The 15,009-nt window shown below is 39.2% G+C and overlaps 1 protein-coding gene across 1 annotated transcript in view; it reads right to left on the bottom strand.

Moving 5' to 3' along the window:
* HSF5 (heat shock transcription factor 5) overlaps nucleotides 1-14,787 on the bottom strand; it is a 43,633-nt gene extending 28,846 nt beyond the window's left edge. Inside the window, exons 1-2 of the mRNA XM_045983858.1 lie at nucleotides 14,154-14,787; nucleotides 8,377-8,751 (exon numbers count right to left, since the gene is read on the bottom strand). Of these exons, the coding sequence (XP_045839814.1) occupies nucleotides 8,377-8,751; nucleotides 14,154-14,787 (1,009 nt within the window). The remainder of the gene's footprint in view (nucleotides 1-8,376; nucleotides 8,752-14,153) is intronic.
* Nucleotides 14,788-15,009: the final 222 nt, after the last annotated feature.

Here is a 15,009-nt window from a genome sequence, read left to right as displayed (position 1 = left end):
GAAAGTCACAAAGCTAATAGTGACAGAGCCAGCAAACTTCAGAGCACATGCTTTTTTTTTTTTTTAGATTTTATTTATTTATTTGACAGAGAGAGATCACAGGTAGATAGAGAGGCAGGCAGAGAGAGAGAGAGGGAAGCAGGCTCCCTGCTGAGCAGAGAGCCCGATGCGGGACTCGATCCCAGGACCTGAGATCATGACCCGAGCCGAAGGCAGCGGCTTAACCCACTGAGCCACCCAGGCGCCCCCAGAGCACATGCTCTTTAATGTACAATACTTCGCTAATCTTTCCTTCTTCCTAATATGTAACATTATAATTTTACTAGAACGCCACTTGATGAATATATTTTTTTTTAAAGATTTTATTTATTTATTTGACAGAGAGAGAGAGATCACAAGTAGGCAGAGAGGCAGGCAGAGAGAGAGAGGAGGAAGCAGGCTCCCCGCGGAGCAGAGAGCCCCATGCGGGGCTCGATCCCCTGGGATCATGACCTGAGTCGAAGGCAGCGGCTTAATCCACTGAGCCACCCAGGTGCCCCGATGAATATATTTTTAAGTTGACTTTATGATAAGGTACTAACTTTCTATGTCCACATTTTTCATATTTTGTATATTTTAGCATACTGATAAAATTACTAAACAATCTTATTCTATGATCTTGGAAAGTAAATGAACCTAAGGATTATAAAAATTCATTGCAATGTTTCCCTATTTCCCTATTATTGACTACTGATTTTTAAAATGTCAGAAGTTCATGAAGGTATACCAGAAATAAATATTTTCTAGTATCATGCGTACTTTAGGCCATTAAATTTTGCACATGGAAGGAAAAACTTGAAATAATGGACACAATTCTAGTTTAGATACACATGTAACAGTTAATGTTTTCTGAATTACAAGATTTTAACAATTCCAGTGATTAAAAAAGCCAGACTTTACTAAGATGGCCACATAAAATTCATGCTCTTATCACTTCCAGTATAGGTTAGGTAAGCACGTTCTTAGATTTAAACTTTGGGATTATTCAAATACAGAATTCCAATGATTTGAATTTGATTTCCCCAAATATTTGAAAGCATAAATATCCTGGGAAAGAACTTAAATCCAAAAATTAAGACACCAAGGAGGGGTCTGCTGCGTTGGCCAAAACTCTGAAAAAAACTGGGACATTTTTCTAGTTCTAACAGCTAAGGAAAACCTAGCCCCCTAGTGGCAAGAAGAGAGTCAGTCAGGAGCTGCAGGTTTCACTCAACAGGGTACCATGAAATAGTATTTCATTACAAATAAATCAACAAACGGTATTAGGTAATATTTTTCTGATATGTTCTGATTCCATCGCTTACCCATTTTAAATAGCTGTTAAAGTGTACTTTAAAATAAATTTCTTGGATTGGGGGAGCCTGGGTGGCTCAGTCGGTTAAGCGCCTGCCTTTGGCTCAGGTCATGATCTCAGGGTCCTGGGATGGAGCCCTGCGTCGGGCTCCCCACTCAGCAGTGAGTCTGCTTCTCCCTCTCCCTCTGCGCCCCCCCCCCCAACTTGTGCTTTCTTTTTCTGTCTCTCAGATAAATAAAATCTTTAAAATAAAATAAATTTCTTGGGTAAGTAAAGTAAAATATACAACAGAGCGTATATTAATATATAGCTAATAGCTGATTTGGTATCTAAGGAAACAGAAAAACAGTGAAAGTCCTTTTAAGTGTCCAGTAACAAACGGAAAGTGGAAAGCTACCTGAAAAGGGGACATGAATAGATAATCCAAAAAGATTTCCTGTGGCTATTTCCTTACCAGTGCAGTCCTACCCTGTATGTACAGTCAACAAAATAGAACAAAGTAAGATACTAGTAAGTTTACTGGACAGGAAAAACCTAGCTATAGAAACGCAACTGTGTGGTTAATATATGACAAATTAACTCTGTGTGTATTATGAAAGCATTGTGAAGGTACTGACATTTATAAAACTGAGTTTATCACTATATCTTAAGGCACATTCAGCTGCATAAAGATCTTCCACCGTCTTCCCGAAGGCAGTATTCACTCAAGGCATTTAATTGCACAGAGAATGAAAAACTGGAAATAACAGAATTCTATTTCAGATGTAAATATAATAGTTAATGACATTTAAAAAATATTTTAAAAACCTTTTTAGTTAATGACATTTTTTAAAACAATCCTGGTAATTAAAAAAATCCAGGAGTACTAAAAATTATTTAGGTAAAAATGTTCACTTTTGCTATGGGTTAAGAAAACAAGTTCATATATTTTTTTTAATCCTATGGAGGTAATTCAAATACACAATTAAAATGTTTTAGACTCGAGTCTACTTCAGAATAAGTAGTGAGAAAATGACCAATATAAATGCTCAACAGGAAAAACATCTCAATTCTAAATTTAGTTTCAAGATAAGCTACTACACATCTAGAAACCCAATACTTCCTTACTTATAGTAAGGTAAAGGTCTTCTGGGCATATCCCCCCAAAAGTGAAAGCAGGCACTCAAATACATATTTGTGCATCTGTGTACACAGCACCTTTGTTCATAATAGTCAAAAGGTGGAAGCAACCCAGTGTCTACCAACAGATGAATGCATAAAAAAAAAGTGGTACATACATACAATGAAAAATTTTTCAGCATTAAAAAATAAGGAAATTTTGACAGATGCTAGAGTATCAATGAACCTTGAAACAGTATGCTTAATAATGCCAATCACAAAAGGGCAAATGTTGTATGATTCCTCTTATATGAGTCTCGGGGAAGACAAAGAAGTTCTGGAGATGGAAGGTGGTAATGCTAGGACATACAACAATGTGAATGTATTTAATGCCACAGAACAGTAAACTTAAAAATGGTTAAAATGGTAAACTATGTTATTTATATTTTACTTCAATAAAAAGAAAGGCAGGGGCGCCTGGGTGGCTCAGTGGGTTAGAGCCTCTGCCTTCGGCTCCCGTCCTGATCTCAGGGTCCTGGGATAGAGCCCCGCATCGGGCTCTCTGCTCAGTAGGGAGCCCGCTTCCTCCTCTCTCTCTGCCTGCCTCTCTGCCTACTTGTGATTTCTATCTGTCAAATAAATAAGTAAATAGTTTTTTTAAATAAATAAATAAATAAAAAGAAAGGCGATTACAATTGTGCTTTTGCTTAGTTTCTTCTGGCAGTTAAAGAGAACTTCCTGCCTCTCTTTTCATAAGAACAAAATCAGGCCTTTTCAAAGACACAGACGATAGAGGATAGAGGCTACTTGAGCTCAAGAACGACAGCACTGAAAAGCTCTTATAACTCCAGGTGCTGTATCTGTTTATGTCCACTATATAGAATTAAAAGCCTGAAGATAAAATCTTTAGAATTTAAATGTACTTTAAAACAATAATAGGGGGTGCCTGGATGGCTCAGTCAGTTAAACATCCAACTCTTGATCTCAGCTAGGCGCTTGATCTCCGGGTCGTGAGTTCAAGCCACGCAGGGGGCTCTACACTGGGTGTGGAGCCTACTTAAACAACAATAACAACAACAACAAAACAAACTCACAACAATAAGCAATTCTTTTTGCCCAAGATTCAAGTAAAAAAAAATTTTAAATAATGATACAATATGTATTTTTTCAATAAAAAATAAAAGCACATGTACCTTGCAGAAGTTGTATATTCTTACAAATTACTGTATTTAGATTCTAGCATGTTAATATGTAGGTTCATTTGAAAGACAGCCTTTAAAATGTTCTATCCTTTTTATGTAAATAGTGTTTTAAATTTTATAAAGTCTATTCACATACATTAAATTCATTTAAATCCCTGACCTGAAGTACTATTACCACTTACAGGAAGGGAAATTGAGGCGGAGTGTCATGAAATAATCCAGTGAAGATCAGGTTGAATGATTAATTACAAGTGGAGACTAGAGTTACTTCATTCCATTCAATACACTATTTACTAGGGAACCACTATAGCCGAGGACTACACTAGGTACAGGGGTATACGGAAATGAATTAGAGGCAGTCCCACTCCTCAGAGACACCAAACCAGACATCCCATGCTAGCAGTTGGGTGTATGTTCTCACTGCTTAGGTAGGACGAGTCAATAATCCAGGGTAGTCCCACTGCCACCAGTAGCATCACCATCATTTCCTATTGTCTGTCCTATCTGGGAGTAACTAATTCTGGGGAGGAGACATACCAGGAAAGAGTCTCACAAAGGATAAAATGAAAAGTTCTCTACATGAGAGGCAGACAGGTAGCAGAGCACAATGGCCAAAAGAATGGACTCCTGAGTCAGCTTGCCTGGCTTTGTTCCCCAGCCTTGCCTCTGAGTAGCTGTGTCTCCGTTTCCTAACCTATAAAATGAGAATAATTACATTTCTAATCTTATAAGGTTGTTGTGAGGATTAAACGAATTGATATTGGAAAATATTCAGAACAATGTTTGGTCATAGTGATTACTATATAAATAACACCAGAGGGGAAAAAATGAACCCAAGATAAAGCAAGACTGAAAAGAGTCAGTCAATACTAGATCTACAGTATTTTGTCTTTGAAGGAGTGATAAGAGTAGAAAAAAACGTAGTGAGCTAGGCAAAGAAAACAGGCCCTTCAAGAGAGGAATGACGAATGTAAGCACAGATTCAGATGAGTCATTTTATGAGTCAGTCTGCCAGCAATTTTCCAGTCTCAATCTTTGGCTTTACTAGAGAAACTGATTTATAAAATATTACCACATTCAAAATTTACTGGTTATACTATTTGGAGACCAGATCAAAATTTATTATCAATATAATTTTTGTAAAGATGTTATTTATTTATTTGACAGAGAGAGAGAGAGCACAAGCAGGGGGAGAGGCAGAGGGAGAGGGAGAAGCAGGCTCCCTGCAGAGCAGGGGAAGCCCAATATGGGCCTCGATCCCAGTTCTCCAGGATCATGACCAAAGGCAGTGGCTTAACCAACTGAGCCGCCCAGGTGCCCATCAATATAATTTTTAAGTGAAGTCAGTTGTTGCTGCTTACTAAAATTTGATTCAACTCTCAAATTCTTCAAAAGGATTCAAGTATGACCATGATTCCAAAGTTAGTTACTTCATTATTATTTTAAGAGCTGGATTTGGGAGTGATTATTACCCTGCCTCTGAGAATGATATTCTATTTAACTTTGGAAAAGTCATTTGTAATGCTCTTCATAAACAGGTACTCACTAAATACTGGTTGAATTGCTCACTACTTTTTGGTTTTTTTTTTTTTTGCTCACTACTTTTTGCTTCCTTCACCTAAAATCTGGAGGAATCAAATACTTCTACAGTATTTTTACAGCACTTTCTTTTCTATAACAAGTCTTTTGTATTTAACAATACAACCTTTTATTTATGTAGTACTTCAGAATGTTCAAAGCGGTTTTGCTTATTACACTATATCATAGACCTACTCTATGTATTAGATGTCATCATGAGATCATGACATTTCTTATTCTTATGACCTCAGAAACATTATAGTCATTTCAATTCTTCCTATTAAAGAAAATAAAACAAAAATTCAGATAACATAAGATTCTCTTTCACATGCCCTGTAAGCTATCAAAACATCAACAGCACTTACTCTTTTAATGTCTCTTGTTCTTTTAATGTCTCTTTCCTAGTCCTTGCCTTGAACTTAGAGACAATTTTTAATTTATAATTTTACATCCAAGCTAACGTAAAATATTTTTAATTAACATATCCTAAATAATAATAATTTAACAAGTAGTATTTCTATAATGAATGAATCATATCAACTATTTGTACTGTCTTCTGGTACATAATACATAAGTGGTTCCCATAAAATTTGGAACCAAGGGTTTCCAAGGATTATCTGGAACTTGAAATACATTTTCCCATAGAAACAACATCACACAGGCTAATTTGGCTCCTATACCACATTATAACCATCTGTACCATAAGTGTACAACTGATTGTAATACAGAACCTAACCACCCTCCTTGGAAGGCTAAGCACATTTCTACATTTCTTCTTGCTGCAATCCTTTCAAATTTAAACTCCTCAGAAGCTTCTGAGTCTTTAGCAGTTTGAGGGGGAGGGGTTTGGAGGGAGTATAGGAAAGGAGATAGAAACACTGGTAAAAGGAAGGGAGGTAGGATATTATCCAGCTGATGGGCTGTAGAATGTAAAGCGAGTGTAAGGAAGACACAGACTCTTGTGTATGTATGTACAGTCCAGGCATACCCAGAATGCAGCTGAAATTATAATTTAGATAGTAATGTCTAATCTGTTTATTAAAATGTTGAATTAAACTATTCACCAATAAAAATCTGACCCTATTTTTTGCTATTCATAAGATCTAAAATTTCTTTTTTTTTTAAGATCTAAAATTTCTAACGTGAATTTACTCATCTTCTACTTTTCAAGATCACACAGATATTTTTGTTTTTCAAAGAAGTAGCTGAAAATCTGGAAAAATACCAGACTTCAACCTTTTCCTACATAAGAAGTAAAAAAAATTCAGATTTCTAACAGGCAAAATTAATAAAAGTACTAAGGCATCCTTAATCCATATACTTCCTTTGCCTTTTCCTTCTCAACTCCATCCACCCAAACAGTAGCAGCTCTAAAAATACATGAAACCCAATCTAATTTAAATTCTTGTTTTATTATTTTAATCTTAAAATATTAAATATTTTGAGAAAATAAAACAATCCCTTTTACTGCTATATTTAGGTAGAATGCAATAAGCCAATAATAAAAGAATACAGTTGGATGTTACAGCTAGAAAATAGTGAGACCTGTTACAAACAGACGTTACCAGATTTATAACTTGTAAAGGTCAACAAATTATTTTATTCCCTTATCAAATTTACATCCTTCCACTTATTTTAGCCTTTGATTTCCTCCTGTCTGGGAGAAATGGTCTAACAAAATACCTCTAGAGATAGCTTCCAGAGCTACATATTTGAGAAAATTAATATTCCTAGAGTCTTAACAAAAGAATGCCTTCTTCTTTCTCTGGTCTCTTCTGAAAGCCTTGATTGACCCTTGTCTTATTTCCATTGCCCCATTTCATCACTCAGTATTAAAGTACTCTGTATGATGATACACAGCATGACTATATGGTGCTCCTACAAAATTGAAGATACATTTGAATGGAAAGGAAAGGCTATTACCTTACAAAACTGTAACCCTCCCAAAAGATACTCCCCTCCCCCCAAGAAGCTAAACACATGATCACTATCATAAGGATTTCCGATTAGTGGCTTGAGATCTACAGTATTTCTTCAACGCCCTTGGCTGAGCTCTAAGTCATTTATCATTGTCAGGTTCTCTTCTCTGCTACTCTGCACTTCTTAGTTGGCTGGGATTAACACTGCAGGGACTGCATTGTCAAATCACACGATCGCGTTTTTACTAAAAGAATATAATTTGGGTGGCGCCTGGGTGGCTCAGTGGATTAAGCCGCTGCCTTCGGCTCAGGTCATGATCTCAGGGTCCTGGGATCGAGCCCCGCATGGGGCTCTCTGCCCCGCAGGGAGCCTGCTTCCTCCTCTCTCTCTGCCTGCCTCTCTGCCTACTTGTGATCTCTCTCTCTGTCAAATAAATAAATAAAATCTTTAAAAAAAAAAAAAGAATATAATTTTGTTTTAAGAGGTAGAGAGTATGTTCTTTTATTAAACTTCATTACTGAGATACTAAAATGATTTCATCATGAGGTAATCTCACCTATAACGCTAAAAAATACAGTACATACAGTTGACCATTGAACAACATGACTTTGAACTACATGGGTTCACTTATATGGGGATTTTTTTGATACAGTACAGTATTGTAAATGTATTTTTTCTTACGATTTTCTTAATAACATTTTCTTTTCTCTAGTTTATTATAAGAATATAGTACATAATACATATAACATACAATGTTATGTGTTATGTTAATTAACTCTTTTGTTATCTTAGGTAAGGCCACTAGTCAACAATAGGTAATTAGTAGTTGAGTTTGGGGGCAGTCAAAATTTATACACAGATTTTCAACTGCGTGGGGGTCAGTACCCCAACCCTGCATTGTTCAAGGGTCAACTATAACATATATATAATTTTTTTTTGAAGAAAAGAAACAAAATACTGCACCAACAGCAAAGTTAAAATGAGGTCTCAATGTACCATATCCTAATTTCATTACTAGGACACATTTCAAAGATACAGAAGTTTCACTAAAAACATATACTTTTATGTATCCAACAGAATTTCACAATCCTTAAGAACACAATAAAATTTTATATATTGCTTAAAATTATGCCCTCATGAGAAACCTTTGACATTTCTATTTTTAAGTATGCAGAAATGCATAAATATATAAACTTTCATCATAAAGTACTTTAAGAGAAGCCACTGAACTTTAATTTCTCATACCTGTTGGATAGTAGGCTTGGGAGTACTGCGCTGAGGGTGTGTAGTTACTGTATTTTTGGGAGGAGCTGACCATTGTTTGAGGACCTTGCTGAACGTGTACGGATGTGGCACTTGGCTGCAGGGTATAGGTAACCTCAGTTGGAAACCTCTGCAGTACAGGAAATGGAACCCCTTTATCTGAAAAAGTGGGAGATGTTTCCACTTGTCCTGGGTGCATTCCAAGGGAGTTCTGCCATGTTCTAGGAGGAATCGGGGTCCGATCTAAACCTTTCAGAGGGAAAGTACTGTGGTTGTGGGATGAAGTCGATACGTAGGAGTAAGGAGACAAACTGTCTCGCCGGAATGACCGGTGGAATTGTCCTACAGCCACTGGTCCTGCATAAAAAAAGGAAGAAAACACTTACTAATTTTGCTTTATACCACCAGATAGAGTAAACCAAAAGTCACAAAATATGAATATGTTGAATTCTCAGCATTTTTAACACAGTAGAAATTTAGTTCTGGTGACAATAAGTTCAGAATCCAGAATACAAATAATGCTAAAAAAAAAAAAAAATCAGACTTCTGGTTGGTTCTCAATATTATTGTCAGAAGAGACAAAGTAGCCAAACTCTAATATTAAATCAAATGTTAAATCAAATTCAATGTTCGAAGCCTTTTATAGACAATTCAGTCATCTTACCTTTTTTACCTCAACTGCCTCAACTGATTGACCCAGATTTTTCCAATCTGTAAGCTACTTCCTACAAGTTTTAGAAATTCCATTCAGTCCTTCAAGTCATTTAGAAACCTTAATAATAGGTACAAAAGTAAACACTCAACTGTATATATAGAAGAAATAAGTGTAGATAAAGTAAAAACTGTTAACACAAACCAAAAAGAAAGCAATGGTCTTTACTCCCCCTTCAATTTTTTTTTTTTTTTTTTTTTTTTTAATGATAGTCTTTGCAGAAAAGTCAGGCTTGAAAACTTTGACTCAGTTTTCTTCTTCCTTTCTTAAATTAATCAAAAATTTTCCAGGGTCTTTTTTTCCTCAGAGGATCTCTAGTAGAGTCCCTTCCTAGATATTAGTAGCTCTCAAACAATTGTTTACATCTGAAATCACCTGGACAGTTTGTTAAAAATCGACATACTCAGGCCCAAAGATTCTGATATTTGCTTTCTCTTATCTAGTAAGGTAGAAAAAAATTAAAAAGTGGAGATGATGAAGAGAAATGGCAATATTATATAAAGGGGAAAAAGAAAATATTCATGTTGCAAGCTGAACTTATTTTTCAGACTGTAATTCTTGAACATAAAGGTAGGCTAATTTATTCCCAGGAAGGCATCATGTATTAAATTATGTGTTTCACAAATTCCTTTCAATTTGTTTTATTAAACTAATCTATTTAAAACAGGGGGAAAGGGGCGCCTGGGTGGCTCAGTGGGTTAAGGCCTCTGCCTTCGGCTCGGGTCATGATCCCAGGGTCCTGGGATCAAGCCCCACATTGGGATCTCTGCTGGTTGGGGAAACTGCTTCCTCCTCTCTCTATCTCTGCCTGCCTCTCTGCCTACTTGTGATCTCTGTCAAAAAAAATAAATAAAATCTTAAAAAATAAAATAAAACAAAACAGAGGGAAAGTCTAATTTATATGCTACGTTTCTGTTAAACTACATGATAAAGGATGGCACTCAAAAACCTACTTTTCCAAATATTTAAACTGGAAACCCATTCAGTATGTTATACATCTTTCATTCTATTTCTTTGGTTTTTATTTCCTCTAAAAATTTTCCTCTAAAGAATTTTTTCTGGGGTGCCTGGGTGGCTCAGTGGGTTAAAGCCTCTGCCTTTGGCTCAGGTCATGATCTCAGGGTCCTGGGATCGAGCCCCACATTAGGCTCTCTGCTTGGCAGGGAGCTTGCTTCCCTTCCTCTCTCTCTGCCTGCCTCTCTGCCTATTTGTTATCTCTGTCAAATAAATGAATAAAATCTTTAAAAAATAAATAAAAATAAAAATTTTATTATTTTTAAGAGTTTATTTTATGAAAATTGATATGATAACCCACCCAGACGCCCCAAAATAATAAAATTTTTAAAAGGAACAAAGCACTAATGCCAAAAACAAACACATACATACACATATACACACAAATTCTAGAGCCCTGGAAATCAAGAGATCTAAACCTAATGGGGGAAAAAATTCTTAGTTCAGAAGACTGAAAGTATACAAATGAGATATACCTCTTAAAACCTGCTTTTCCCCTTTCCCTCTAAAGTACAAAAAAATAGTTTTTATAGTATTTGACTACCAATTGCATATGTATACACACTCTGAACTACCAGTGCAATCATTTAAGACCTAAAGAAACATTTTTTTGTTCTTTACAATAGGAGTTTCTGACGTCTAAAACTACCCACCCTTGATTCTTCCTGGGATGCTTCACATGCCAAAACTGCATATTTCTACAGTGTGCAATAGCTAACCCTTCTTCTACCTTCTTTAGAGTTAAGCTATTAATGAATCTGCAGATTGTCAATAACTTAAGCAGCTAACTAAAGAATTCTCTACTTTGATTTCTCAAATTAAAATATAAATTTTACTTCTATCACAATGACCTAAGTGATCACCAAATACTTACAGCTTTTTAGATGCTGCTAACAGAAGAACGCTGATAGGATCAGAAGGGCACTCCTTTACATTTGTTTTTTGTTTTTTTTTAAATAAAGAACTAAAACATGTTCACCTTTTATTTATTGTTAAGGGTTATCTCATAGGGTTCTATTCTGACCAACAGAATATCATCTATAAGTTTTCAGAACATCTTCAAGATATATTTGGCAAAGTTTAAATCCAGAATTCTGGACATGCAAGGCAGGATGGATTTCTGCTCTTAAAGATCATTTTCCCTCTATATAAATGAATCTGAGCTAATTAATTCCAAGGAAAAAACCTGCCTCCTGCGAGCTTGATATTCCCAGGTCAGCCTGATTATCTACCATTGTTCACACTTGTTACTTAGTTTAGAAAGTTTTAACAAATACTGTTAACAAATAGTATAAAATAAATTGCCACTTAAGAGTAAAATAACAAAAGTGAACCAGAAAAAGGAAAAACATGTGATCTTCACATTTCTTATCAGTACATTCCTGAGAGGTGAACAAGACAGCTACTTCAATGGATCTAGATAAGAGAAGTCAGTAATAAAACAAAGGATTCCATGGTGGGGGGAAGAAAAAAAGACAGAGGTATTCAAACCATAAGCTGAAGTAGAACACAGTAAACAAAGTGGAAACTAAGAAGCAATAGTATAGTCAGGCATATAACTAATGAAAGGTTCAAGAATAAAAATTATATAAGACAAACAGAAGACCAAGGGCTTAGAACATAGAATTAAAGCAAACAAAGTTGGCCCAGCATTCTTGAACTTAGAATTACATCCTGCCCACACCAGTAACACAATTCCCTAGTGATCCAACCATGTGGTATAGACAATCCACCAATGACACACCTTCTGCACATACCAACAGGCAGAATGGTTAAAAAAAAAAAAAAGTAAATGCATGAAAACTACAATGATCTGGTTATATATGGATTGATGTATTATTGATACTGCAGAAGTATGAACTAAATTTGTTATTCAACAAATAATCTTTAAAATGCCACCTAGGGGCACCTGGGTGGCTCGGTGGGTTAGGCCTCTGCCTTCGGCTCGGTCATGATCTCAGGGTCCTGGGATCGAGTCACGCATCGGGCTCTCTGCTCCGCCAAGATCCTGCTTCCTCCTCTCTCTCTGCCTGCCTCTCTGCCTACTTGTGATTTCTCTCTCTGTGTGTCAAATAAATAAATTAAAAATAAATAAATAAAATGCCACCAAATGAACTATAAGTGAAGAAAATCAGACCACAGGCAGCCCCTATATCTCTTTAATTAAAAAGGACTCTATCCGGGGCACCTGATTGGCTCAGTTGGTTAAGCGGCTGCCTTCAACTCAGGTCATGATCATGGAGAGCCTGGAGCTGGGCTCCCTGCTCAGTGGGGAGTCTGCTTCTCCCTCTTCCTTTGCCCTTCCCCGACCTTGTGCGTGCACACACTCTCTCTAGCTCTCATGCTCTCTCTCAAGTAAGTAAATAAAAATCTTTAAAAATAAATAAATAAAAATCAAAGAAAATAAAATGGACTCTATCCTTAGAATACAACTGGGTGTAACATAGGTGAGGGAAAAAGAAAGAGAAGTGAAAAAAGTGAGCAAGACCTTCTTTTTATGTATGCATGTGTGTTTCTCTAAAGTGGTTATCCTATTTCTCCCAAGAACACACTTCCCAGTCTTTTTTCCTTATTTCCAAATATCCATGTCAGAGATTCTGCCAAACATCTGATGGTATTATCTCCATTGCCTTTCCCCATTCAATGCCCCACCCAAATCACTGGCCATCACATGGAAGCAGCTTAATAATCATTTAGAATTCCTTTAGAACATTCCTATGCCACTGCTATTTTTCCATCTTGTTACTAGAACTCTAACCTAATCCCTTATCTTCTAAACTCCACAGACACACAAGCTTTTAATCCCTTATCTTCTAAATTCCAAATGAACAAAACACTGCCTCATTCTCAACCTGGGCCTAGGTTAAATTGACCAAAGTGCTGCTTTTATTTGTATATTTTTTAAGTTTTCCATAATCCTTACACGCTATGTTAAATCAAAATGAACACGGTGAGAATGTTTCTACTGAAGGCAAAGAATGAATTCTCATTATTACGTCCAGTTGCTGTCTTGGAGTACTGTCTCCTGTCATGGACTCTGTACACAGAGACAAGGAATATTGCCACCCTCACCTTCGCAGGAGAGGGAGAAGAGCACCAGAAATCAAGCTGATAAAATAATTTCCTGTCACAGAGAATTTTTAAGCTTTTAGTAAATACACAGTTATACAAAGTTTTTTCAGCACTGGAAGGTGTAAAATTCTTTTTAACTAACACTTGACAGTAAAGAAAACCATTTTTGCCTTGTGCTTGCCTAACCATAACACCTTAAGTAAACATCAACTCTAATTGGTTACAATGAAAGAAATGGTTGGCCAATGCATTGTATGCAGGAACATCTCATAAGCAATTGAATATATTACTATGTTTTTGCTCTTAAGATATATAAACAATGTCGACCTTTCTGTACATTCCTTGGAACCTAATGTATGACTACTGTCAGGACACCTCTTCTAAGATTTCTAGATATGTCAAAGGTGTGGAAGATGGCCTGTCCCTTCAAGGACACACTTCCACTCAAGGTACCTTGTTCGCTTTCCCTCGGTCTGTATAAACGTTCTAAGTGTTCTTGGCCGTGACTCTCTGTTCCTTCCTACCTTGACCCCCACATTCTCACCCTGTACAGTAACTTGTTTTGCTTCCCCTTAGAGCAAAGGAGACCCCTCGGTGTTTCTTCCCGACCTAGTGCTTCGACAAAGGGCGACTAACTCTAGACGTTCAAGGTAAGGTAAGGGTCTTAAGGTCAATGGCCATGGAGGTCTGGAGTTCAGGAGGGGCGGGGAACAGCAGGAAGCCTACAGCAGAGGTCCCTTTGGCCGCCAGTGGACAACTAACCAGAAGGGGCTCAATGCCTCTTTCCAGGGGGAGGTACTGGGGGACAGTGGGTTCTGGAGACGGTGGAGATGACGGGAATGATTTCTCGAGAAGCACCGCAGCAAGCCGATCACCTCACCGGGGAGGATGTGCGAAATGCCCCCGGCAGTGGCGGTTGCTCCCCAGTGCCCCAGGTGCCCTGCCGTGGGCGAGGACTCACCGTGCGGCTCGGGCCGGGGCCCCGCGGGCGGCGACGGCTCCTGGTGCTGCAGCGGGGAGGTGGAGGTGGAGGCGGAGGCGGAGGCCGAGGCCGACGTGATGAGGAGCCTCTGGAAGCGGTTGGGTGGCCGGCAGGGCACCTCCAGGCCGGCTGCCAGCTTGGCCTTGTTGGCGCTGGTGAGCCTCTTGAGGTGCACGAGCAGCTGCGGCTGGTCGCGGCGGAAGTGCGGGCTGTGGAAGTGGTGGAGCGGCCCGTCGCCCGCCGGCCCGCCGCCCCCTGGCCCCGGCCCGGGCCCCGCCGCGCCCGGCCCGCCCAGCACCACCTTGCGGAAGCCGTAGAGGTTGAGTTGGCGGATGAAGCTGGTGAAGTTGGTGGTTTTGAAGAGCTCGGGCTCGGCCCCGGCGCCCCCCACGCCGCCCCCGCCGCTGCCACCGCCGCAGCCACCGCCCCCGGCCCCAGCCCCTGCCCCGGGCGGGCTGAGCAGCTCGGCCTCGAAGAGCGGCTGGTCGATGAGCAGCCCCTCGCCGCGGCCGTCCCAGCGGATAGAGCGGTACCGGGGACTGTTCACCAACCGCCACAGCTTGGCGGGGAAGTTGTTGGGGTTGATGGGGGTGGAGAGCAGCGCCTCCTCCATCGCCCCCGCCCGGGCACTGGGACTTGCCCCGCCGCGCCTGGCTCTCCCACCCCGTTCTCGATCTCCCCCCCACCTTCGCCCGGCCTTCGCTGCGCCCTGCCCCCCACCCCCGCCTGCGCCCCGCCGCCGCGGACCCTGGGACCGTTGGCGCACGAGTCCCCGCCGCGCCTTCCAGCACGGCCAATGGGGCCTCGAGTTCCCGACGCGCGGCGGGACGCGGCG

This window comes from Meles meles, chromosome 18, assembly GCF_922984935.1.
Source record: "Meles meles chromosome 18, mMelMel3.1 paternal haplotype, whole genome shotgun sequence".
Taxonomy (NCBI): Eukaryota; Metazoa; Chordata; class Mammalia; order Carnivora; family Mustelidae; genus Meles; species Meles meles.
The sequence above is the reverse complement of the archived record's forward strand: the minus strand, read 5'-3'. Positions and strand labels throughout refer to the sequence as shown.